A 26,777-nucleotide genomic window follows, 5' to 3' on the forward strand; every position below is an offset into this window, starting at 1 on the left:
GAACTATTTCAGGTGCCCACTATGGGACACACAGAAGATCTCAGTCTAGAATGTGTACAGTCTAAGTGGTAAAAGGAAACACTAAGAGAAACCCCGCAAAATACAAATGCTTACTGGCTAGCACCTGGAGAGGATATGCTAGCTTTGCAAGTAGACCAAGAAATGACCTGTTTTACTGGAGATTTTAAAAGATATATGTGCTAATAATACTGAGGTCAGGTGTTTGATACCTGTACCAGCCAGCCAAAAAAAAAAAAAACCGGAAAGCAGCTCTGGCACACATGTGTATGCACATAAACACACCTGGACGCAATCATTCATTACACTCTTAAAAGCAGTTTAAAAAACTGAGCTTTGGATGCCTGGTGTGGAGGATCGATCGTAACTTTATCCTCAGCATGTTGGTGTAGTACCTGGTGCAGAATAGAGGCTCCCTATTTGTCCAATGAGTGAGAGTTCTTATAACTTAACTGCAACAGGCTACAAAATTTCCAAACAATTAGAGGGATATTTTAAAACTCTTAAGTTTAGGTCATGAAATTCAGCTAACAGATACAGTAATCCAAATGATGGACTGGTCTTAATTGCTAATAGAAGGAATTTCCCGTTACTAAAACTACTAAACTAGGGGCAAGCTAGTCTGCTTCTTAGACAAATCACACTCTAAAGTCTAATTTTGACTTTCCCCTTACAAAAAACTGTTTTTACATTTATAAATACCTAAAGGCACACTGTGTATCACTAAAGTTAATAAGGAATTCATAAAAGCATTCACAAGGAAACCACACCTGTGGTCCTTTATCCGCCCACCCTAAGAAATTACTTTCTATTCTCCAGTGCTTTCAAAAAACACTCAGGCATAATTAAAAGTAGGAGTAGATGCTCTTTGCCCATTTAAATGATTCAGTATATGTACTTTTCAAATTGATTTTAGGTTCTGGCTACACATGAAACAACTAATCCATGTTTTTCCATTTGGCCCATGCTTAAACTATAAAAAGAAAATTATAGCTATCTCCTCCCAAACTACCAAGCTATAATGAATGTGGTAATAACCATACTATTTCTATGTCATGGGAACTCATCATTATAAGTATGAACATTATTTTACTTATGGCAAAGATACATTATGAGCTAAGGTCCAAAATATACACAGATGCTTCATAACGAAAGGGAAAGGCTGCATAAATACAATCTTATACATGTAACACCACCACTACCCAAGCAGCTTGCTTTCAAATTTCTAACGATGTGGAATCAACTGTTGTAAGGACAAGAGTTACCCATATGTACAAAGGTGTTTTATTAACTGTAAAGCAAGTATTATTCAAATGTACAGGCATGGTTAACAACTGATTGCTGTTACATCAGCTTTTTAAGCATTTTATTCATTCACCCAACATAATGAGCTTTGGGTTCCTCACCTGCAAAATGCAAATACCTACCTTAACTGAGTTGTTATGAAGATTTCATTATTGGTAGACATTCAGTAAACAACAAGACTTTAACGAGCTCCTTTGATGACTAAGCACAGAACTGGACACCAGAGGCATTAAGAGTATAAAAAGGTCCATGCTCTCAAGACACTCAGAGTCCCTAGGACCATCTACAATTCTTGATATAGTTTAACTCTTGTTTTTTATTTTGTTTTTTTCCTCGTATCAAATAGGAGGGGAAAGTTCAAGAGAAAATACTGACATGTTTTACAAAAGCTACAAGTTTATTAACATAACATATCCTAATATGTATCAAAGTTTCAAGAAGGTAATCTTGAATCTCAAGAAATCACAATATTCAGTATTAATTAAAAAGGAAAAAAAGGTGGTGGTAATCATTCACGGGTTTTAGTCCACAATGAAAATACAAAAAACAGTGTTTACTTTGGTGGATCTGTGTTGATGCCATATTTCTCCTTGAGAAGCTTCAACTGTTCCTCCTTCTTCTTTGTGTCCATCTTCTGAAATGCCTGGAAATGTGGTAAGCACCAAAGTTAACAGTTACCAATCTCCAGCCAAATGAATTTCACCAATAGTACTAGCCAAAAAAGAAAACTCACAGTACACATTTCCCATTACAGTACAGTTCTACTCTAATTCTCAAATGAGCTCACCACACAATAGGAACTCTGCTATACTTACCCTGTTGGCATTATAGTACAAAACCACAAGGTATCTGTTACAAACATTGAATCCTGATAGGTGATCACATGCATTCTTGGCATCAAAGATGTCTTCATACACCACATAAGCTGTTCCTCTAGTTTCTGGTGTGTTCCCCCTGCACAGTAAAATTGAACTTAATTAAAATACACATTTACCTGAGCATTGATAGTGTAATAACAGAACCATCTTTTAAACCTGTAACTGTCTTAAAGACAGTAAATTGAAATATGTTTTATTGAAGTATTTTGAGATCAACCTGAAAACTATTAGAGAAAACAAACATTATGGATACATATGCTGGAATACCCTGTAATTTTTCTTTTTTCCTGCCCAGGTGATGATTGACATAATTTCTTGAATTACGTAATTTTGTTTGTTTTTAAGTAAAATATCTAAAGGTTAAACTTATTTTTATATCAAGAATCCCAAATACACAGCTATTAATGCACTAGCACCAAGCAAAGAATTAGCTGGAAACTGTCACAGTTTTCATGTTCTAGTCTAGTCTTTCCTATTTCTTACACTAAGACCAAATTTTCAATCTTAAACTTTGCACTACATTACTTAGGATGATGGCTCTTGTTAGTGAGCAATGCCTAGAATGGGGAATTCCTTGTTTCTAAACATTTTGATTTTTCTCCCTCACCCTAATTAAATTATAGTTTCAATTCTCAAAGACAAGACAAACTCCATCAATGTAGGAAATAAATGTTTCTGGGCAATATTTTACTAAGGTTTATTAAACCCATAAAAATAAAACCTATTTTGTGTGGGTGGGTGTGTGGGGGGGTTCCCCTACCAAGAAAATGGTAAAATTATAAATGATATATGGAGAAAAAATCAACCATCACCCTTTCTGGCCAAGAAAGGATGTCCTCCAATGTAAAGAGAGTTTAAATAGTTTCTCCCACTTTTCTTAGAAGATTCTTTGCCTTTGTAAAATGCAATATAGTCAGCCCTCTACTTTCATACGTTCATTTTTAATACAATCCAAACTCATTACACATTACTGGAGAAAAGGGCTGGACTTTAGCCTGGATGGAGTGGAAATGTGCTCGTGGGTAGGGTTATCTGTGAGCCGGAGCAGAATGCTGGAAGGTGGCTGGAAGTGGAAGCTGGACCTTGCTTACAAATATGGGCTGCTTCTAGTGTAGGTGCTCTTGACACTTCCTCTCTTCACTTCACCAGCTTCCTCTGGGAGATGTAGAGAAGTGTGCAGAGCAGTGGGGACACTAAACTGCAAGCAGCAGATGGCCATATGCTTGTTAGTGGGGACAGTGGGCAGAGGTCCCACTTAGTTCCTGCTATGGTGTGATAAAGATGGACCCCTTGCCTCCATCTGTGTTCTAGCCACACAGTGCAACTGTAGTATAAGGTTTAAGACTGTGGGCTGACTTTCCATCTGTCATAGTCAATGCATAGGCTCGAGGAAAGGCAGCAAATTCATGGGAAGGGGAGACACTTGCCCAGACTTGATGTAGGAAAAGATTACTGTCTGAGCTCTGCTAAGGGCTTGTGCTTCCTGTCAAAGGTGATAGAATAGGTATAGGGTGCTGCGGGTGATTAGAGAGTGTCAGCATAAATGAATGCACTCACACTGTCAGGTTGTGTGGGCCTGATGAGGGATTTTGTAATATTCTTTACTCTCTGTGAATAGTCTTTACTGTTTGGATTTTTTGTGTGTGTGTGTGACCGGTAAGGGGATCAGAACCCTTGGCTTGGGGTCACCCGCACCACGCTCAGCCAGTGAGTGCACCGGCCATCCCTATATAGGATCCGAACCTGTGGCCTCGGCACTCCAAGCACGCTGCGCTCCCAGCGCCACACTCTCCCGAGTGAGCCACGGGTTCGGCCCCAGTTTGGACTTTTAATCATTTTCAAGAATGTATTAGGTATGAAAGTTGGAGACTGCCAAAAGGAAAAAGCTTTGCCCCATTTTCCCAAAAATTCCACCTAGTTTTTCCTCTGGAATAAAAACATTAAAAGGTGATCTTATACTTTAGTCCCATGGTGTCATGCATGTAGCAAGTACTAATATGCATTTGAAAGGTAGAGATCTACTTTCTCCTATCAATTCTCTCCCACATACTTTCTCCAGGAAGCTCAAAATAAAAACTCTTTCTTCCTTTTACATCTTCTTAGGAACTGGAATAGGCATAGGCACTAACCCCATTTTAAAGACTCTCCGGGAGAGGGAGGGGAGAAGAGGAATGGGTAAAGGGTCATGAAAATCAACTACAATGTATATTGAGAAGTTAAAATAAAACAAAAAAGTAAAAATAAATAAATAAAGACTCTCCATCTCAAGTGTCCTGGCCCTAATTATTAACTTCATACTTTAAGAATCCATATTATAATCTGAATTTTTAAAAGCATGTATTTGGTACCTACTGTGTGTTAGACACTGAGCCAACATTATTTTCTTAACTGGTGGTAAAAGTTTAGAGTAGGTATAAGAAAACCTAATCATGTAACTTGCCTCTTGGGCTTCAGTTGCTTCATGTGTCACACAGTGACATCAGGCTATATCATCTGCCCTATCTTACATGTGGTTTTAATAATCAAAAGAGGTAACAAGTATGAAAAGGCTTTAAAAAGTACAAAGTACCGGGCCGAGCCCGTGGCGCACTCGGTAGAGTGCTGCGCTGGGAGCGCGGCGACGCTCCCGCCGCGGGTTCGGATCCTATATAGGAATGACTGGTGCACTCACTGGCTGAGTGCCGGTCACGAAAAAATGACAAAAAAAAAAAAAGTACAAAGTACCAAGTGTGCTATATGCCGGGTAAGGTGACCAATCATTAATAATCAAAAGAGGTAACAAGTATGAAAAGGCTTTAAAAAGTACAAAGTCCCAAGTGTGCTATATGCCAGATAAGGTGACCAATCATTCCGATTTGCCCAGGACTGAAAGTCCCCTGTCCCAGAAAACCTGTTGGTACTGAGCAAACTAGGAAGGTTACTTACCCTAGTGCTAGGTGCCAAGTATGCAATAAAACATAATAATAACTATGGAACAGGAACAGAAAAACAGCTGTTTCTCAATCTATAATTTAGACCCAAGTTCCTTGCACCCCAAATCTTTATGAATTTATTGAACAAACATATATTGCATTCTTTCTGTGTGACAGGCACTAGAGATACAATAGTGAAAATGACAAGCACCATCCCTTCAAGGAGCTTTTATTTAAGCAGGTGAAAGAAAATAAATAAATACAAAATAATTATAGACCATAAGAAATATAATAAAGAAAATCGAGAACTGTGACAGAGATTAATGGGAAGAAAGAGAGCTACTTTAGCTAGGGTGGTCAATGAAAAGCTCTATGAAAAGGTGACACTGAAGCTGAGACCTGAAGAATGAGGAGCCAGTGAAAACCACTGGCTTTTATCAAATGCTCAGATAGAGGGACCCGGAGCACAAAGGCCCTGAGCTACTCTGTACTCCTCTGAAGATGTCTTTCCTTTATAACTTGTCCTTTTGTTTTGGCTTTCCAAAACATTCTCTACCTTCACTGATTTAAACATCTCTTAATTGAGTACTATCAACAAATTTTATAATGCTTTCATAAATTAATCACAACCACACTTATCATTTTCTGTATCATTCATTTATTTATATACATTGGGAGCTAACCATGTATTAGGCATAAGAAGTGCTGTCAACACAGCGAAAAGAATATATGGTACCAGCCCTGGAGGAGCTCATAGGCTGCCAGGAAGACAGGTGAGTACACAGACAGCAAAACCACATGTTAACTAATAAGATATACACAGAAGGTGTTATGGGAGCACAGAGAAGGGGTGGCTAACGCACACTGGGAAGGAAATATCAAGAAAGTACTTTCACAAACACTATCTAATTTGATCCCAACTAAAATTCTTTTTTTTTTTTTTTTTTTTTTAAATGACTGGTAAGGGGATCTTAACCCTTGACTTGGTGTTGTCAGCACCACGCTCTCCAAAGTGAGTCAACCAGCCATCCCTATATAGGGATCCGAAACCATGGCTTTGGTGTTATCAGTACCACACTCTCCCAAGTGAGCCATGGGCCAGACCTCCAACTAAAATTCTTTAAGACAGGTTAGGAAGACTGTATTTCATAGATAACTGAAGCTCAGATAGGTTAAATATTTTGCCCAGTTTCACATGACAAGCAAATGCCCAGTTAATACATAAACCCAGGTCTAACAACCAATCTAGTAAATTTATCTTGCTGCCTCCATGTTAAAAGCTGAAAGGGCACCATACAGATTATCTCACACATGAAGAGAGAAAAAAAAACTCTGAGCAACCTGTCACATGGCTAGTAACAGGGCCAGAAACAGAATCTTGTCTCCTGATCCCCAAGTCCAGAATTTTCTGTATAGCATTCTTTGAATGTCTAGAACAGGGTTTCTTAATCTAGGGTCCATGTAATATATGCAAAACGTTGTGTGTGTTCTTCTGTGGAGAGAGTCTAAAGCTTTTATCAAATGTTCAAAGGACTGAGATCTCCTAAAAAAGGACAGCTGGTCTATATCACTTTGGTTTTCTCCCACATATGAGTACCAATGATGATATATCTCAAGCTCTTTGTTTACTCTCTGTAGGCACAGTGATGATTCGAAATGAGAATCCTCAAGATCTCATAGTCAAAAAGCCATGAAGGAGCTCTCAGTTCATAAAAGAGAATTAAGAAAGAACTATTCCTCCTGAAAATAAAAACTTCAGAAATCCTTTCAGATAGATTCTAAAGTAACAAGTCCTTTCATACTAGTTAGGATGGCAGAGGCCATGGCACTGTGTAGTGTAGAGGTTCAATTTAGAGTCAGAAGATTTTATCACTAAATATTGTGTGAGACTAGAGAGGTACCTTTACTCTCTGGGCCTTGGCAATTTGACTTGTAAAACAGATACCATATCACTTTCACGCAGGGCTATATAGTTTTGCTGATGCAAATAAAAGCACCTGCTATGCTAAATGGTATTTAGTAAAGGTCCAATAACCATCAAATGTTGATTTTTTTGGTGGCTGGCCAGTAACGTCCAATAAATATCATTTTAAAGTATGAACCCCAATCTTTATATTAAAACATGAATTCTTGTAATTAGATGTTTTCCACTATACTTTTAAATCTTCAATACAAAAAGCTATAGCTGAAAATATCATTCTCCTCAGTTATTTTTATACCCTTCTATTAAATTTATTCAGAAATTCTGGAGTGAGTAGAGGAGACGGTTGAACAAATTAGAGTTAGTGCAAATAAAAAATATCTAACACCTGGCTTTGCAAATAGTAGGTATGCAGTAAAAGTTCCTTCCCTTCCCATCCATTCTCCTCAAAGCATTCATTACTACTTCATGCTCTCTGTCATTTCTCGAATCCTATTCTTGGCTGACATGAGCTGGATCATTAGGGTGTCAGTAGGTTTCTTTGCCCTACAAATCTCACCTCCCTGATTTCAGTCTGTTAGTGTCTAGGCTCTGGTTAGGGATGCTGCACTGAATATCACACAGAGTGGTCTCCCTGTCAGCTATAATTCTGAGATTATAGATTATGCAATCATTTTCTTTAAATCACATTTCAAAAGTGTAAGACTCACACTCTGATTTGACGAATAGGTCCATACTTCCCAAATATATCATACATTTCTTCAGCTGTGATTTTGTATGGCAAATTTCTTATATACAAAATTCGATTTACTTCTGGTGGAAGTCGAATCTAAAATAAGAAAATACACATTGTCATTATAATCAGGAGCAGGAATGCGACCATTTAAAAAAATTTCTCAAAGGAATATAATAATAGAAAACCAAAAATAACAGGTAAATCTGATGTTACTGAAAATGGCATGATCTTCGGAAAAGCAACGGAGCACTGGTTCTAGGGAACATTATTAGTAGGAACTAATAAGGGGCTACTACAAAACCCAGGCTTCTGATCATTACAATTAAACAAGGATTTCCAGTCTCATTTATAAGTCCTAAATGCTGGGCCAAGCCCGTGGCGCACTCGGGAGAGTGCAGCGCTGGGAGCGCCGCGACGCTCCCGCCGCGGGTTCGGATCCTATATAGGAATGGCCGGTGAACTCCCTCCCTGGCTGAGTACCGGTCACGAAAAAGAAAGGAAAAAAATAAAATTAAATTAAATTAAAAAAAAAAAAAAAAAAAAGTCCTAAATGCTTCAGACATGTTTAGGAAAAAAACAAGGAAACTGTTCCTGTTTTCTCAACAATAAAATTCCACTGATGACCCTTCTCTGGTCTTCTCAGGGACTTGTTATATCAATGATCTCTCTTGAATTCACAGTCTTTCCCTCACCACTGGCTGCTTCTATTCCTCATGTGAGCAGTTGCTCACATTCTGCCAATCCTTACACAAAACAAAATAATTATGTGGGTCCCTCTTCACTCATTCAGCATCTAAGTGCATTATTTATGTATACACCAGGGTAGGTAATAATAATACACAGTAAAGAAAAAAAGACAAGATCCCTTCGCTGAACTTAACAGCTTGTTCTACTTAGTATCTTATCTTGTTTCTTTTTTTTTTTTTTTTCCAGTCAAGCACCTGAAAAAGGAAGTCTATGCTCACTGCCTCATATTCTTTACTTCACTGACATTCAAACTTAACACAATCTGGCTGCCATTCCAGCACTCTGCTAAAGTGCTTTTACTCACTCACTAAGACCTTTTAATTGCAGTGCTTGATTCTCATCATACTTAACTTCCCTGAGGCTTCAGTTGACTAGTCCCTTCTGACACTCTTTTCTCCTAACTCTCTGGTTCTTTCTTAGTCTTCTATGACCTTAAAATATGTTCTTCCACAGGGCTTTATCTTTAGACTTCTTTTCTTGACCCATTGTATACTCTTCTTGACTCTACACACTCTCTGGTCTCTAAGCCAAACACATGGTTTCCTCAGTAAACTGATGACTCTTTAAACATGTATCTCTCACTCAGATCTCACTCCTATGCTTATTAACATATTCAGTTACATACTAAACATAAACTTGCTCAATAACTATTTATTACACTGAAAACTTTCTGATATTAAGCTGAGTATTATATAAATGGAATAGTAAGATACTTATTCCCTGCCCTCAAACTAGTAGTAGCAATAAGTGGCAAACAAATACTTACAATAAAGTTTTAGATTTCAAGATTCAAGGTTAAGTTCAAAAAGATGATCAACACTGGGCCGAGGCCCGTGGCGCACTCGGGAGAGTGCGGAGCTGGGAGCGCGACGACGCTCCCGCCGCGGGTTCGGATCCTATATAGGAATGGCCGGTGCACTCACTGGCTGAGTGCCGGTCACAAAAAGACGAAAAAAAAATAAATAAATAAATAAACCTTGTCTTGTGAAAAAAAAAAAAAAAAAAAAAAAAAAGATGATCAACACTGCCAGATGATCATAATATCATTAAATTCTCTAGTAAATTTGCTTTCTCGCTCTACAAAACACTGTATCACACTTTCTCTTCTCTCCTCAAACCTTACCACCACCACTCCCTCTAACATCTGGGTTGGGTGTACCCTCGTCCCTGCCCATACCAGGAGATGACCCTGCTCTTGCTTCTTGGAGAAAATAGGTATGACTAAATGGTAAGTGTATTCCCACCACTAAACCTACCAAAGTAAATTCATCTATACCTACCCACTTTCCCTTTATGACTATGCCAGCCCTTCATCTACTCAAAACCTTCACTCCTGAACTTAACCCATTTTCCCCCATGTCCTGTTTCTCCCACTCTCCTGGATCGTTCTCACTGGCATAAAAATACACCTTATATCACACATCTTTAAAAAGTCAAATCTCCGAGGGCCGGCCCGTGGCTCACCTGGGAGAGTGTGGTGCTGACAACACCAAGTCAAGGGTTAAGATCCCCTTACCGGTCATCTTTAAAAAAAAAAAAAAATCTCCCAATCTTTCTACTCCCTATTCACATGAAAACTCGTGGAAAGAGCTGTACTTGCCGTCTCCATTTTCTCAACTTCCACTATCTTTGCATCCCACTGCAACCAAGTTTTCATCCACTGAAATTATTCCTATCATCAAGGTCACCAAAAGTCTCCATCTCAACATATCCAATGGTCAATTATCTGTCTTTATTTTATACCTCTAAGCGTCTTACAGTTGACTACTCTCTTTTTTTCTAGGTTCCCACAATACTATAAGCAGAAGAACTTCTTGTTTCACTCACTGCTGTATCCCAATACCTAAGACTGGTGTCTGGCACACAGTACGTGTTCAGTAATAAATGATGCATTTTTTCCCATTTCGCAAGCCGGGTGCTCAAAAAACACTGTTAATACATTAATGAAAGATCTAAAAAAGCTCCCTGATCTGAGAATTCCAGGTTCTAACGGTCGGTGAACTATTATTTATTGAGGATTCGTCTGTGCTATTAACTTTTAGGCCGAAAAGATTTTAATGCCCGGTCCCAGGCGCAGGTCAAGCAACAGAGGCTGCAGGGCTAACGTTATTACTGACACCATCACCGACTCCGGTGGAGACTGAACGAGCTCTCAAGAGCAGTGGGGGCGGAAACGTGGCTCAAGGCGCACACCCGAGGATGGGGCCGAAACAGAGTACCCACTGATGGGATAAGAAATTCTGGGCTTCCCCACCCCGGGGACGGAAGAGGAGCAAGAATGCTCTGATCCACACCGCCAAGTCAAGCAGAGAAGGCCGCCCCCTCCTCCGCAGACGGCCGCGATACTCACGTTCGCCCTCTTGGCCGCTTGCATCGCCATCTTGGCGGGCTGATGAGGTTACTGCAGCAAGTGCTGGAATTCCTCCGGACACCTCCGGAGTTGGCTCGTCTTCGAGAAACACCGCGTCAGATCCAGGACATCAACACCCAGGCTCCACCGGAAGCTGTCTCAGCACCGCCGGCACCGTCGTCTCACGCCGAGACGTGCTGACGTAATCCTCTCTCAGAAAGACTCCCAGTGCCAAACGAGCCGACGATACCCGTGAGGCCGGAAAGCCCAACAGGCAATGCACTTCCGGGTTCAGGGAGGAGGGGCGGGGCATGGGCCCCCAAAGGGGAGGTGTTCCGGTCGGGGCGGCCCTGAGTGGGGGGGGGGGCGGGACCTGATATGGGCGGGGCAAGGCCCAGGTGAGCGGTGGAAGTAGGCGGGACGCGCAGCCAGGTGCTGGGGACGTGAGGGTGAGCCTGGGCCTGTAGCAGTGAACAAGGCACTGCACAACGCGGAGTCTGCAGCGTTCTGGCGGCGTGCGTCGTGGCCGACTGTTAACTACCGCGAACCCTCGGCCCTGCTCAGGGTGAGCATCGGCAGATTGGGCCCCTCCTGTCATGTCCGTGGCGACGCCCGAACCGAATTCCGCCTCACCCCTGCCCCGGCGGCCCCAGCCGCGCGCTAGAGCCGCCCACAATTAGCGTGTTGCTCTTCAAGTCCACTCTTTATTTCTTTAGACCAGATTTACACGGATCAAATGACAAGGCAGACCTGGGAGTAGCACTGGTCTCTTGCCTGAGTATTGGGAGTTTTCTCCAAGTTTGCTCTGAGAAGGCCAGAGGTGGCTGTGTCCTGTACTGCCCCCTCCTCCTTCACTGGGACAGCTCCAGGATGACTTTGCCCACGTTCTTGTTTGACTCCATGTACTCATGGGCCTCTTGGATTCTAGTTACTGGGTAGACTCTGTCCAGCACTGGCAGTAGACGTTGGGGGCCCTCCGTGGAGAAGTGGGGCAGAATTTGCTCCGTGAAAGCCTTCACCAGCATTTGCTTGTACTAAGATAACGAAAAAAAGAGACCATCAGCCTGGAGAGAGGCCTACCTCGCCACTTCCCCATCCTGCTTAGCATTTCAGTTCTCTTTGAAACTGTACACATCTGAAAAAGCACGCAGGGCCCCTAACCCCTTCACTTCCCAGCATGAAAGTGCATGTCCCCAAATGTGTAACCTCTGTTCTGTACCAGGTAAAGACTGAAGCCTGGAGTAAAATATCATTGTCACTGACAGCTTAAGGACTGTTTTTAAATAAAAATGTCATGCAGAAGGCAGCCACAGACTTACACACAGGCTCACTGCAAAAGGAAGCTTAAGCTCTGCTATCTCCCAGTAGGTGTGAAACCCTACAGTAGGAAACATTCCCAAAGCTGATGCCTGTTAGAATGCCACAGAGAAGATTCCAGGAATGTGTGATCTGTTGAAGTTAGAGGCTTACAGTACTTACTGACCAAAGAGGCTTTTTTTTAGCACACTGAGAAGAGTTCCGCCTTTGAAAACAAAGTCTTGGAACTGTTAAGAGACTTCCTAATGTGGCCAATGCTTTGTTCTTTCTGTTAGAAAGTTTACTTTTTATTTATTTATTTATTTAAAAAGATGACCGGTAAGGGGATCTTAACCCTTGATTTGGTGTTGTCAGCACCAGGCTCACCCAATGAGCTAACCGGCCATCCCTATATGGGATCCGAACCCACGGCCTCGGTGTTATCAGCACCGCACTCTCCCGAGTGAGCCACGGGCAGGCCCATAGAAAGTTTAGATAATATATGAAGTATTAGCTACACTCTTTCCAAGATGCTGAAACTTCTATCGACAAATCTGAATTAGTTCTCTGAAATCATGTTACCTGTTTATCCACAGGGGGAAAGATATCTTCATAGACTCCCTAACCTAAGATGTGACAGAGCTTCCTTTCTGGGGCAATGTAAATGAACCACACATTTCTGGGTAATAGTTAAATCATGTTTTCTTTTCATTCATCACTCACCTTTTTGTCTCTAGATCTCAGCAGACTGGTAATAAGACTTCCTCGTTTAAAAAGTAGCTTTGAAAACAGAGGCCCACTGATGTCAGCTCCTCCCATCAGACCATAGAGAACCCAACGACCATCAAAAGCCAGACAATTGACATTCTTCTCCCAGTAGGATCCACCTATGCAGTCTAGGATAAGGTTAACTCCAACACCTTCCACAGAAAACATAGATTTGTGATACCAGTCAGACACAGAAAGCTTGGTGCAAAATAAGATTCTATAGTATATTTGGGGAAATATGGGTATAAATAAATACAGGTGCAAGTGGTAAATTTATGGGTTAGAACTAGACATAGAAACTTGGTTGTTAAAGGAGTTTAGGTAGCATATGTGATAGGTAGTTCATCTTTTAGGATCCCTAGCCCCAGCAAGAGGGAAATGACCTGGTATCTCCTTTCACCCCCAAACAAGGACAGTCCCACTGGCACCCAGGCATCAGTGAGAACAGAACAGGGGAGGCCCACCCCAGGCTACAGAGCAGGCTAATTGTTCACATCTAAGTTATCAAGCATCTGCACTGGGTTATCTGCATCATAATAGGCTTGCTAGCTTTGGTTTCATCCCTCCTTTTCTACTCATGAAAAATAAAAAGGGATGAGCAAAAACACATGTTTGGCTTTGGAATACAGAGGCACACACCTCTACTCATCCATTTAGGGAGTATGAACAGCTATGATCCACACTATGATCAGTTCCAAACTGGTCTCTGCCCCAGGCCTCCTGTTAACTGACTGTGGAGTCGCTGGTTGGGAAGAGGTCTTGGATAATTTTAGGCCAACTCTGTGTGATTATCCAGTTTCTAAAGTTGTGTATGAATCATATCACTTGAAGAATGCACATGGAAACCATCTTAGACCTAAATACTGACTGCCTGTCTCCAGTGGTCAAACACCAGAGTCCTAGAATTTGGTCAGGGCAGCTGTTCAAGATCGACCCTGATCACTGGCAACCTTGGTGCTGGTAGGGATTTTATTTATTTATTTATTTATTTATTAAAAAGATGACAGGTAAGGAGATCTCAACCCTTGGCTTGGTGTTGTCAGCACCACGCTCAGCCAGTGAGCCAACCGGCCATCCCTATATAGGACCCGAACCCGTGGCCTTGGTGTTATCAGCACCGCACTCTACCGAGTGAGCCACGGGCCGGCCCTAGGGATTTTATTTAATCATCTCTTAAATTCCTGCTGAGCTACAGAAGCAGTTGTTTACCTTTGGTGAATTTCAATGTTGCTTCAGAAAAATCCTCTTCTTTGTAATTGAATCCAGCAACTGCTCCAAGCTTTTCTGCCATTTGAATCTTATGCTGGGAGCCAGCTGTGACCAGAGGAATAGCTCCAGCCATCTGGGTGAGTTGGATGGCAGCTGTGCCCACCCCACTCGATCCTGCATGGATTAGCACAGTTTCTCCAGCCTGAATGTTTCCTGGAACAGAAATTACAGGAACGTTCTCTTTACTTTGCAACTGCTGCACATTCCCTACACTGGCATATTCTACCATGATCACCTGGCCTTTGGAACAAATGCCAAATCTCTTGCTTTCTTAAGAGCATACTGACAGTTCTTTTTTGTCTCATTGCCTCTGGTCAAAGTGGGAAATAACCTTTTGAAACAGGGTTATTAGAAGCCACATTCATAATCTCTGTTTTATCTTTGAAATAACACCAAAATGCACATCTTTGATCTACACCTGTATAAGTAAGAATAGCCACTATTCTGTCACCACCTTACGCCAGTCCTTCTTTAGCCTGAAGGCTAAAAGGCTCCATATGGTCTCACAGATCCAGGGACTACACACAGCCACCAGACTCCTCCTCCTAAAATGGAGCTTTCATTATGTTACTTCTACCTTAAAATGTAAAATGATTTTCCATTGGCTTCTGTATTGAGTCTAGACAGCCTGGCATTCAAGGCCACTATACTCTGGCCCTAGCCTCATCTTTCACAAATGTCAATAGTCATCCTTCGCTTCTGAGTGGAGCAGCTTGTTTCACCTTGACACTCTTTCTTAGGCCCCCTTGGCATTCCTTCTGTCCATTACAACTCTCGTCATCCTTCAAGGCCTTCTCTTCCAAAAAGCCTTTTCTGACCACCCTTACCCACACACCAACTTGAGTCACTATTATAGTTAGAGACACTGCTACCCTTCTGAACTCTATGGTTGTCTGATTCTTGTGCATGTGTCATTCTCCCAGTTACACTGAGCTCTATAAAGGAAAGGACAAAGTCTTCTTAGCCTCCCTCACATGAGCTCTTGGCCTCAGTGGGACTGGGGAGGAATAAAGGGACTGACCAGTCCCTTCTGCTGCACTGGGGCCCCCAAAGAGAAGCTCAGCACGACTTAGGGGAAGCTGGGACTGCTGCTGGCTCACAGTGTTAAGATGTGCACAGGCCTTCTATCTGCTAATCATGTTTCTCAGCCTCAACATCAAACCATTCCAATGTGGTTTGAGGACCTGATATTACTGGTGGTACAGGAGGGTAGGGTGCGGAGGCTGGTTATAGATAAGTGGCCAGGCCAAAGCTACCCTGGAGGACAGCTGGGGGTTGAGGTGGCTGATTCATGAAGCAGTTGAGCCACATTGTATGGAGTGAGCATGGTGGACCTCCTCACCCAAGAGATGTAACAGCTGGAAAGCAGTGAGCCAGGCTTCTGGGATGGCTGCAGCCTGGGTCAGGGTCAGTCCCTCTGGGATGGGCATGAGGAGCCCTTCAAGGACAGTGACATACTGAGCCTGGCCTCCTCCCGGCAGCAGAGCCATGGCTGAGTCCCCGATCTTCCAGTGCCCCTGGCAGCCAGGCCCCAGCTCTGCCACATGTCCAGATGCCTCGAGTCCCAAAATGCTGCTGGCTCCTGGGGGCGGGTCATACCCCCCTCGTCTCTGCAGAGAAAGAGGTTCATTAAGTGGTGAGTGTGATCAGAAGTCTGTGTGTCACCATCCCTGGCCCCTCTTCCAATATCTCCCCTTATTCTCAGACAGAAAATTCAGGATGAAATCTGGTTTTGTAAGTCAGGAAAAGGGAAAGGAGAGGTCATTTGTTTTATGCAATTAAGAGACTGTAAATCGCATAATCAGTGGATCTCATGACTGGTAGGGTCCTTAGCTATTCACATCATCTAAACTCCTAGTTTCATAAATGGAGAAACTGAGATGGCCGGCCCGTGGCTCACTCGGGAGAGTGCGGTGCTGATAACACCAAGGCTGCAGGTTCGGATCCTATATAAGGATGGCCGGTTAGCTCACTGGCTGAGCGTGGTGCTGACAGCACCAAGTCAAGGGTTAAGATCTCCTTACCGGTCATCTTTTAAAAAAAAATAAAACAAATGGAGAAACTGAGGCCTGGGCAGGGAAATGCCTTGTCCAATGTCATAAAGTAAATTAGTAGCAGAACTAGGAACAAAACTGCAGACTCCTTAATGATGGTCCCCATGTAGTAAGTGCCAGGCTCTGTACCCACTCCTCCCAGTCCTCAGAAGCTTTAGACCAGAAGGACTTAACCAAACCAGGAGTGTGCATCAGAACCACCTGAGGGGCTTTTTCAAAGTAGGCTTGCCTGGCCTCATATTTATTTTGAAAAAGTGCCCCAGTTGACTCTGATGCACATTTCTGAATGACCCCAAGCAATGCAGCTGACCCAGTTTAGCCAGTGAATAGCAGACAGAAGAAAAGTCTAAGAGTACTGTCCTCTGCCAGATCTGGGACCCTCTGAGTGGACAGTGTTAAACTTTTGAAGCAATAAAGACCTCAACTTGGGCCGAGCCCGTGGCACACTTGGTAGAGTGCTGCGCTGGCAGCGCAGCGACGCTCCCGCCGCGGGTTCGGATCCTATATAGGACTGACCGGTGCACTCACTGGCTGAGTGCCGGTCACGAAAAAACGACAAAAAAAATAAAAATAAAAAAAATAAAGACCTCAACTTGAATCACATCTCCTCTGATTATAGATGTTGTCGCCTTGGGCATATTGCTTAACCTCCCTGACCCTCAGTTTCCTCATCTGTGGAATATAAACGGTGAACAGCCACACCCCCTCAACAAATGGTAGTTCCCTTCTCCTTATCTGGAGGCCTGAGCAGCCTGTGGAGCAACACAGGGGGATTCCGCTTTGCAAATACCCCCTTATCTTGTTTTGTGTAAACAAAGGGGCCAACTGGTTTTAGGTCTCCGGACCCCCCAGCACCCTTGTCCTCCTGAGTGTTACTGGCAGTGCCCTAGGTCCCTCCGTCATGAGTCTGGTGAATGTTTACTGAAGGCTGCTGTGAGTGAGCCCCTGGGGTGCTCCTGCACCAGCTGCTGCTGACCCCTGGGTACCTGGAGTAAGTCCGCTCGGTTTAGGGCGCTGGCCGCCACCTGCAGGAGGACTTCACCCTCTCCGGGGCTCGGCTTGGCCACCTCCTTCAGGTAGAGGTTTTCTGGTCCTCCGGGCTTGTCAAAGTGCACTGCTAACATGATCCTTGAGGACACAGGGCAGGGACACGCGGGGCAGGGAGCCCCGAGGTTCTTCGCGGAGGAACACGGCGACAAGCCGGCATTGCAGCGCCCCCCCGCAGGCCCGCCGCCTGGCTTCGCAGGTCTCCACCCTGCCTGGCTCCCGCCCCCGCCCTCCTTCCTGCGAGGTCCCCTGCCGCCTTCAGACTGATTCCACAGGGGACACAGATCCGAACGGCGTGAGGTGGATGGCCGTCCAGCGCTGGATGAAGCAGTGCAGGAAAACACTGAAGAGCACTCCCTCTGGGTTTGAAACCCTCAGCCCCTGCCCATCCCGGGTCACTGGAGCCCCTGTGAGTTACTTACTCCTGGCCGGGGCCCCCTCCCCTGCTCTAGGCGGCGCTGCGCGGCCCCGGCTCCTTTGGGTCCTGGTAGCACAACCCCAGAGTCCCGGGGACTGACTCGGCTCCACCGGAGGGCTGGACTCTGGACAGGCCCACGGGAGGGGCTAAGCAGAACCAACCCTCCCCTTGTTCTTTACCTCCTTCCTCGTTGAAAATGCAGAGCTAGTGACTTGCAGATCAGGTTTTCTTTTCCTTTTAGCCTCTGGAAACTAGTCTTCCTCTGATCTTGGGAGGAGATGCTATTCCAGCTCTCTCTAGAGAACTAGACCCAACCTGTTGGCAAGCGGATGGGTCCATCCTGTAGTCAGGCCTGGCTCTCAGCCCACGTGTGCTGCAGGTCTGGCATGCTGCCCTCACGTGGACAGGCATCTTGAGTACGCGTGGACAAGCAGGGTGCTGCTGCGAGAAAAGAAGAGGGGCGATGGGGAGAAAGGGAGGTGAAACGCAGCCCTGGGAGCCTTAGCACTTCCCCTCGTCCTCCTGACATTGCTGGGGGAGAGGGGCGGACAGGGGCGTGCTGCCCAATGAGGCCGTTTTGACTGGTTAAAAGCTGTATCCATAGGCTACATTAGGGCTTTTCAACCTTGGTACTATTGACATTTTGAACTTAGAGAGTTCTTTGTTGTGAGAGTTTTGTCCCGTGCATTCTAGGATGCTTAGCAGCATCCCTGGCCTCCACCCATAGATACCCATACACCCCCGTCCAGTAATGACAATAAAAAGTGTCTCCAGTCGTTGTCAGACGTCCCCTAAGGGGCCCCAGTTGAGAACCACTGGGTAGAAGTATTAAAATAAAAACCTTAGACAAATTAAATTTAACAGTTTAATTTGAGGAAAGAGCAATTCGCAAATCGGGCAGCCCCCAGAATCAGAAAGGATTCAGAGCACTCTATGGTTGCCACATGGTCAAAGATTTATAGACAGATAAAGAGAAGTGACATACAGAAAATGCAAGTGTAATTGGCTGAGACTTAGCTACTTGTTACAAGACTTAGTCTGTTTACACATCAACTTAGGCTACAGTTCACTGTGTCTGAAGAAACCTTTGGGCCAAACTTAATTTAACAGATGAATACACATATGTGTGCACCTGTGAAAAACAAGCTAGGTAACATCTTTTTGTAGCGCCTTATAATTTACCACCTCTTTTGGATCCTCTTACAAGCCAGCTGCTGAAACCAAAAACAAAACCTTTACCACCTTTTCACATGTATTCTTTCATTGGATCTTTATAACACTTTATTAAAAAGGAAGGGGCCTGGCTGGTTAGCTCAGTTAGAGTGAGGTGATATGACACCAAGGTCAAGGGTTTGGATCCCGGTACCTGCCAGCCGCCAAAAAAAAGTCATTAAGTTTCTATGCACAATCTGGAAGCTAGTAGACTATCATCTATTGATTGGAAGAAAAGGACTGTAACCCAATAGTCCTGCACCCTTTTATATCCAGTTAAGATATAATTCACTGGTCAAGGCAAAAAATATATTTGAGGATATGTAAGCATCCGAAGATACATCATCCAGACACCCATCTGTCAGTGTTTGAGGAAATGCCCTAACCAAATAACAAATGCCCTAGAACAGAGGCAGATGGAGAGAAAATAGTTGTAAACAAAGTTCGCAAAAATATTTAGCATTAAAACTGATTGAATAAAAAACAACAAACCTGAATGGATAAGGATAGATGAGGAATATGTAATGTAAGTGCTAGATAAGAACTTTTGTGATATAAGGAGTTACTTTAAGGGAAATTCTATCCTAGAATGTTCCAGCTCCTTTAAAAAAGTGTGTTGGGGGGGGGGGGGAATAGTAATAATAAACACTAAGTATACTAAACTGTCCCAGCAAAACTTCGAGTTGAGAGTTGAAGGTCCTAAAGATTTTATCTTATTGTTGAGTGCCTTGATGTGGAAAATATTCAAGGGAGGGGGGATCCATTTGTATTTTTTTCTTTGTCCTGGGTTCCTGGCACAACACTGTAAAACCCTTGGAATTTCCTAAGTGACAGGAATGTCTTTTTTTATTCATATCTAGCTCTTACTGAGTTTATGCTAATGAGGTGACTTAGGGTGGGGCCGCTGTACAGTTTAAGCATAGGCTGGTCACCAGAGACCAAATGATTAAAGGATTAGAACTTTCAGCCTGCTCATGGACCTCTGGGAAAAGGAACAGGGGCTAGAGATTAAGCTCTATAAAGACTCTTGAACAGTAAGATTTGACAAGCTTCTCAGTTGGTGAACACATCCTCATGCCAGGAGAGTAGCATACCCCAACTCCATGGGGATAGGAGCTTCTGCACTTGGGACCCTTCTGGACCTAGCTCTTCATTTGGCTGTTTGAGAGCTACCAACCTTCACTCCCTTTTTACTGAGAGTGTTAAATAAAAATTACTGGAAGCCATTGTTTTGGACTAAGTTCCTCCACTAGGCCTCAACAGAGCAGACTAAAAATCAAATTAGAATCACCCCTGCTAAGTTCCAGGTCACTTGGTTGTGGTCTGACCTTCAGAGAAGTCAAGACAAAGAGATAACAGTCAATTCCCCAAACCGACCAGTTTTAATCTTCAATAGGTATGATAATGAAGTTCCCTCTGCTTTAATTCTTACACAAAAGAGATAGCCTGAAGAAACCTGATGTTAACTAGTCAGTTATATTTCTAACCTTCTGTCTTCCTGTTCCCACCTTAACAAGAAAGTAACTCTGAAATGACCAATCCACTTTTTGTTATTTGTTTCTGCTTTCTTCAGACATTTTCCATCTATAAAATCAAACTCCTCTGCTGAGCTGATTGGAACACTCATTCTGTTTTACGGAATAAAGTGTTGCCAGAATCTAGAAAAGGAATAAAAGCCAATTGAGACCTTTAAATAAATCTATTGTAATTGTGTTCTCTGACAAGAGCTACTCCCTTCATCCCTTTCTCTCCCTAAACAGCCTTTCTTCTTTCCTTCCTTTTATTCAGCAAAGCTGACTGGGCAAGAAAGTCCACCCTGTGAAAGCAGCCTAGGCTGAACTCTCAATTACTTCCAACCAGTTTTTGGCAAGATAGGGGAGTCTGCACTCACTAGTCTCGACCTTGCCCCAAATTCTGACAACACAACACAAGGCAAACACCCCTTTATTTAAAAAATTTTTTAAATTTTAACACTTACTTGTACACATTTGTGGGGTACAGTGTGTTACTTCAATACATGCATATACTGCTCAATGATTCACTCAGGGTGGATAGTATAGCTTTGTTCCCTTAGTACACTCCTCCTCCCCCTTACCATCCTCCCCTCCCCCATCTACTTCTATGAGAACCACTTTTTTTTTAAGTTCTACCTATGAATGAGGTCATGCAACATGTCTTTCTGTACCTGACTTACTTCACTTAACATGAAAAGTTTCCAGTTCCATCCATATTGCTGCAAATGATAGGATATCTTTTTTTCTTTTTTTAGCATTTTATTTATTTATTTTTGGTGGCTGGCTGGTTCAGGGATCCGAACCCGTGACCTTTAGTATTCCAATACTGCGCTCTTACCAACTGAGCAAATGGCCGACCTCATTTATTTTTATAGCTTAATAGTATACCATTGTGTAAGTGTTACCGAATTAGGTTCTTGCTGAGATGAACAAAGTACCCAACCGAATTTAAGGCAAACAACACTTTATTCAAAAGAGATAGACTTATGCATAAGGGAGACAACAATAGAAAAGCAGTCTCTCTGCAAGAATTTGGGGAAGGGTTTTTATTTTTATTTATTTATTTATTTATTTATTTATTTATAAAATTTATTTATTGAATCAAAATCGATTATACATATTTTGGGGGTTGAACATGCAGATATGTTGATCAAATCAATATTACTAGCATATATATTGTTACAAATCATTAAATATTCTTTATGCCCCTTGTCCAACCTCTCTCCATCCCCCTCTTCCTCCCCCTTCCCCCCGCTAATTACCCTAGATTTCTTCTCATCTTCTGAAAGAATAATGGTTACTCTGTTGATTTGTTGCCTAGATGATCTGTCCAATGCTGAGAGGTGTGTTCAGGTCCCCCAATATTATCATAGAGCAGATGCTTCTTCTGTCACTCTGAAATGAGCTTTGTGGAGAGAAATGTCCTCTTCTTTTGTCTCTGCTGGTGACTCTTCTTGTGTGAATGCACTACAGTGGTTGGTGGACCATCTGTGTGGTGGTTGTGGCGTCTAGCCGCTTTCACAGCAGCCATGGTTATTGTGGTGGCTGTGGTGGGCCACCAAAAGGAGGTGATGTTTTTGCCATGCTCCTTGGCGCTGCCTGGTTTGGGGGTGTGTCTGGTCCCCTTCTCCAAGCCTCTGGTCCCTGGGCGGGCCCCAAGGCGCTGGCTCCATGTGCCTGGTTGTGGGAGGAGGGTCCAATCCCCTTCTCCATGCCTTGGGTCACTGGACAGGCCCTGAGGTGCTGGCACAGTGTGCCTGGCTGTGGGAGGGCAGTCCTGTCCCTGGGGAAGGGTTTTTAAAGGCAAGCTGTCCCTTCATTTACATCAACATCTTCCCTTGATGATTTCTTGTCCCGACCCGCGGGATATTCAACGCAGACCCTGGAGGGGGGAGTGGGAATTGGATGGGACAAGAGACGCGAGAAATGGAGACAAGACAGTATTCTGATCAAGTCTCCTTTATTAGCCAGAAGTTCACAGCTTATGTAGACAGCAGGAGGGAATCAGCAGATAAGGAAGTATGCAGATGTTTTCTGGGAGAAATCACAGGGCAAATATTTCCAGGAAATGGAACATTTCTCAGCTATCTAAAGCAAAGCAGCGGTGATCTACGCCTAGGGCTCTGCAAGCAGTAAGAAGGAGAAAAGGGCGGAAAGGTCACAGCATTTATATCTTTAGTGTCAGAGGGCTATTGGCAGGGCTTCATGACCCTGGGCAGGCTATGACCGGGCTCTTTGGCCCCAGACAATTTCTGATATCTTCACGTGGTGGTGGTGGTGGGGTCATTTCCAGGAGCAACCTGCCTGCAACTCCCAAAGGGGTCTCAAGGTTAACCTGTAATTTAGTTTTTACCGTTACAGAGAAAGAATGGGTAGATAATGATAAGTATTAAATAAAGAGCAAGCCTTGGGAAAGAGGTTCTGCAACTCTGCGAAATCTGTTCCCTTCTTATCTCATTTTATTTTTACCAGGAGGTTAAGCCCAGCCAGTCTTGTTCAGTTACTTTTATCAGGGCCATGGGGTAATCACCTGCCCTGGGATCTCATGACTGAGGAGTAGAAAAGTAATAAAGTGTCCTCTGCAGGGAAAATGGAGTCAGTTTGGTTCACAGACTTGGCCCTATCCTGTCTTATATAGTTTTGATTTCTCTTTTGATCTCACATACCCACCTTCCTATTTACAAGCATTTCACTAAAGTTTTTTTTATCTTTGGGCTGGCCGGTATGGGGATCCAAACCCTTGACCTTGATATTACAAGGCTATTCTCTAACCAATTGAGCTAACTGGCCAGTCCTGTCTCATATATATACCACAGTTTTTTATCCATCCATCCATTGATGGGCATTTAGGTTGATTCCATCTCTTGGCTATTGTGAATAGCGTTGTGATGAACATGGGGTACAGGAGTCTTTTTGATATATTGATTCCATTTCCTTTGGATATATACCCAGTAGTGGTATAGCTGGGTCTTAAGGTAGATCTATTTTTAGTTTTCTGAAGAAACTCCATACTGTTTTCCACTATGAGTGTACCAATTTACATTCCTCCAACAATGTAGGAGGATTCCCTCTTCTCCAAGTCCTCTCCAGCATTTGTTATTTTCTTTCTTTTTTTTTTTTTAGAATAGAAAGCCATTCTAACTGGGGTGAGGTGATACCTCATTGTGGTTTTAATTTACGTTTCCCTGATGATTAGTGTATTGTGGGAGTCCCAGATCTGAAAGCACACTCACATAGTGTTTGCCTGTTCCAAAGAAACTCACCCAATATTACAATAGGTAAAGACATCGGTTTATTAGACTTATGGGAGGTGCTGATGGTAGCCAGTCAGCTAGAAATCTGTGCTGCCATGGGGTACATATAACAGTTGTATAGTGAACAGATCAAAGGAGAAGTGTAAATCATTTTCATCCTATGCGTAGACCCTCACCCAACTCAGAGCTCACAGGAGATCTGGCTGAGTAGATAGGTTAACCCCTCCTGGCACCAGGGTAGTTAACACTAGTGTTCTTTTTTTTTTTTTAAAGATGACCGGTAAGGGGATCTTAACCCTTGACTTGGTGTTGTCAGCACCACGCTCACCCAGTGAGCAAACCGGCCATCCCTATATGGGATCCGTACCCGTGGCCTTGGTGTTATCAGCACCGCACTCTCCAGAGTGAGCCACAGGCTGGCCCAACACTAGTGTTCTAACTCCATTTACATGCTTATTCATTTACTCAGGGTTCCTACTTCCTACTGTCTTCCATTTGTCTTAGTGGATACCTGTCTTTCCTTGGGTAAACTACCTTGGCCAGGGGTAGTTTCCCAGAGGGGAGGGGGAACTCTGGCATGCACGGGGAGGGTGGATAGGTCTATGTCCCGCATTTACCTTACAATTAGTGATACTGAGAAATGTCTGTTCAAGTACTTTGCCCATTTTTAAATTGGGGTTTTTTGTTGTTGTTGAGTTGTTTGACTTCCTTATACATTTTGGATACTAGCCCCCTGTCTAGTATCCACTTTCTTTGCAAACACTTTCTTCCATTCTGTAAATTCTTTCTTCACTTTGTTGATAATGTCCCTTGCTGTGCAGAAGATTTGAGTTTGGCGTAGTCCTATTTGTTTATTTATTTATTTTTTTAAGTTGCCTGTGCCTTCGTAGTCTCTCTCTAAAAAGTGCTGCCCACTCCTATTTCATGTAGCATTTCCTCTAGGTTTTCTTTTAGTAGTTTCATAGTTTCAGGTCTTAAATTTAGGTCTTTAATCCATTTGGATAAATAATAAAAAGAGGAACCCTTGCCCACACACCCCAATACTATTTGGAAGAAACACATTCTGAGATAACCTTTGGATTAAAGTGAATATTAAAAGGGAAATTAAAAGAGTTATGAACTATATAGAAATTAATAGATCTGCAAAATAACCAACACCACTTCAGACGAGCCCAAGAACAAAATGGTGCCGCCCACCTCCTCCCCTCCCCTCCTTCCTTCCCTTTGTGAGAAGCCTCCTGACTTAAACAGAAACCCCTTTTGCTTCCAAGGAAGGCAGTTCTCCATCCCATCCACATTAGCATAATGACCCTCCTTGATGGTATCAGCCAGCCCTTGGCGCACTATATAAGCTCTACCACCCCCACACCTGGTGCTGTCCCCATTTTCAGGGAGCCCTGGGGTGCCTGCCACTCTGAGCACAGCCCAGCAGATCTTCCTTTAATAAAGCTTGCATGGTACCCGGCATCTCGGCTCACTTTCTTTCAGAAATAAACAAAAGGACAATAACCTTAAATGTTTTCCATGTTAAAGAAGAAACATGAGGGGCTGGCTGGTTAGCTCCGTTGGTTACACGGCGATGTTAGAACACCACGGTCAAAGGTTTGGATCCTGTACCCACCAGCTGCTCCCAGAAGATAAGTAAATAAAGAAGAAACATGAAAAACAGAGGAACTAGGTATTCCTTTAAGAAATTAGAAAAGCAACACAAAATAAGCTGGAAGAAAGAATTCATAAAAATAAAAGATGACATTAGTAAAATGCAAAACAAAAAAGTAGAAAGGGTAAATAAATCCAAAGACTAGTTATTTATAAAAACCAATAACATCAATGAAATCTATTACCAATTAGATTTAGGCAACAAGAGAGAGCCAAAGTCTGAAAGATGAGGAATGAGAAAAGACATATAACTACAGAAGGAAGAGTGATTAAAAGAAGAATAAAATCAAATTCCATGTAACTATGGCAACAAATTTAAAAATCTAGAGAAAATGGAGGATTTTCTAGCAAAATTACTACTTCCTCAATGGGAGGAGTATTTTCCCCTCACTCCACTGATGTTGGGTTTGGCCCTGCAACTTACTTTGGCCAATGAAGTGGGGCACAAGTGACAAAGGCATGGTCAGCTTCCATCAGTCCTCTTGCCTTCCTGCCATCCCCTTTCAGCTGGATGTGGCTGTGCTCACTTGAGCCTCGCAACGTGCCCAGAGGCGCGGGTTCTGAGCTTCGTTTTCAGGTGGGAAACAGATTCAGAGAGGTGAATGCCTTGTCTAGGATCACAGAGTAGTCCAGGACAGCGCAGTCAGAGTCCACGGGAGAGGCTGTCTCAGCACCACCCCCTCCTGAAGCCCTCGTGGAAGGAGGAAGAAAAGGGACAAGTGGAGAGGAGAGGGACAGTGGAAGCAGCTGCAGGAGTGAAAGGGAGGGATTGCCACAAAGTAGTGGGGAACACATGAGGTTTCCCCTTGTGCTACACGGATTATCTCCCTCTCTCAGTATACTGACACCCCCCACCCCTGCAAAAGGGCCAGCAATAGGTTTGTTGGAAACCCCACAAAATAGGTTGCTTTTTTTGAAACAAAGCTCCAATTCCCTTTCTGTCAAGATCCAAATTTTAGGGCTGGGTGGAAATTTTCAGATAATTTGTTGCAGTGTCTATACTCCACGGTCCCCTACATCTGGCCTTTAAAGAATCTTCCCAAAGGTTCCCGTTTTAGCAGAACAGTATCCTCTGTGTTAGGCCAGGGGTGGAGCCATGTGTCCAGAAACCCACAATCTGACACACTGCTACTCATCCTGACAGTTAAATGGGGTTGGGGAGATAATCTCTCCCAGATGTCCAGTGGGCTCCCAGCCCCTCCAAACGGTACTGTGAAGTTCTGCTGAATCACCTTGAGGTGGCAGCTTCTATAGGCCCAAGCACAAATTTGGGTGGCTCAGCAGTTTGGCGGTGACTCACGGCCTGGAACAGCATGAAGGCCTACACTTTTCCCTGGAGAAACTGGAGCAGCTCATCTCTGGGTGCCATGCCAGCTTCCACGCCTGCAGGACTGTCTCTGGGCTTCTCTTCCCATCTCT

General features: G+C 43.4%; 2 protein-coding genes across 2 annotated transcripts; both read right to left on the reverse strand.

The window, feature by feature from the left end:
- Positions 1 to 1,699: 1,699 nt before the first annotated feature.
- On the reverse strand, positions 1,700 to 11,121 carry SF3B6 (splicing factor 3b subunit 6). The gene is made up of 4 exons (XM_063078712.1): positions 10,868 to 11,121; positions 7,745 to 7,863; positions 2,139 to 2,277; positions 1,700 to 1,966 (listed from the first exon to the last, which is right to left on the reverse strand). The coding sequence occupies exons 1-4, from the start codon at positions 10,895 to 10,897 to the stop codon at positions 1,877 to 1,879; spliced, it is 378 nt and encodes a 125-aa protein (XP_062934782.1). The 5' UTR covers positions 10,898 to 11,121; the 3' UTR covers positions 1,700 to 1,876.
- A 478-nt stretch (positions 11,122 to 11,599) lies between these two features.
- On the reverse strand, positions 11,600 to 17,772 carry TP53I3 (tumor protein p53 inducible protein 3). The gene is made up of 6 exons (XM_063078957.1): positions 17,724 to 17,772; positions 17,241 to 17,382; positions 15,543 to 15,810; positions 14,141 to 14,353; positions 12,887 to 13,083; positions 11,600 to 11,901 (listed from the first exon to the last, which is right to left on the reverse strand). The coding sequence occupies exons 2-6, from the start codon at positions 17,376 to 17,378 to the stop codon at positions 11,719 to 11,721; spliced, it is 999 nt and encodes a 332-aa protein (XP_062935027.1). The 5' UTR covers positions 17,379 to 17,382; positions 17,724 to 17,772; the 3' UTR covers positions 11,600 to 11,718.
- Between the last annotated feature and the right edge of the window lie 9,005 nt (positions 17,773 to 26,777).

Source organism: Cynocephalus volans, chromosome 14 (genome assembly GCF_027409185.1).
Source record: "Cynocephalus volans isolate mCynVol1 chromosome 14, mCynVol1.pri, whole genome shotgun sequence".
Lineage (NCBI taxonomy): Eukaryota > Metazoa > Chordata > Mammalia > Dermoptera > Cynocephalidae > Cynocephalus > Cynocephalus volans.

Excerpts from the sequence above, each read along its gene's own strand:
- SF3B6 (XM_063078712.1), bottom strand. The coding sequence starts at position 10,897 with ATGGCGATGCAAGCGGCCAAGAGGGCGAAC. Across the intron at positions 2,278-7,744 it reads CCTATTCGTCAAATCAGAGT|GGGGAACACACCAGAAACTA; the intron begins GTGAGTCTTACA and ends TTTACTGTGCAG. Across the intron at positions 1,967-2,138 it reads TGTACTATAATGCCAACAGG|GCATTTCAGAAGATGGACAC; the intron begins GTAAGTATAGCA and ends CCACATTTCCAG.
- TP53I3 (XM_063078957.1), bottom strand. The coding sequence starts at position 17,378 with ATGTTAGCAGTGCACTTTGACAAGCCCGGAGGACCAGAAAACCTCTAC. Across the intron at positions 15,811-17,240 it reads ACCGAGCGGACTTACTCCAG|AGACGAGGGGGGTATGACCC; the intron begins GTACCCAGGGGT and ends CTTTCTCTGCAG. Across the intron at positions 14,354-15,542 it reads CCAGCTGTTACATCTCTTGG|GAAACATTCAGGCTGGAGAA; the intron begins GTGAGGAGGTCC and ends TTTCTGTTCCAG.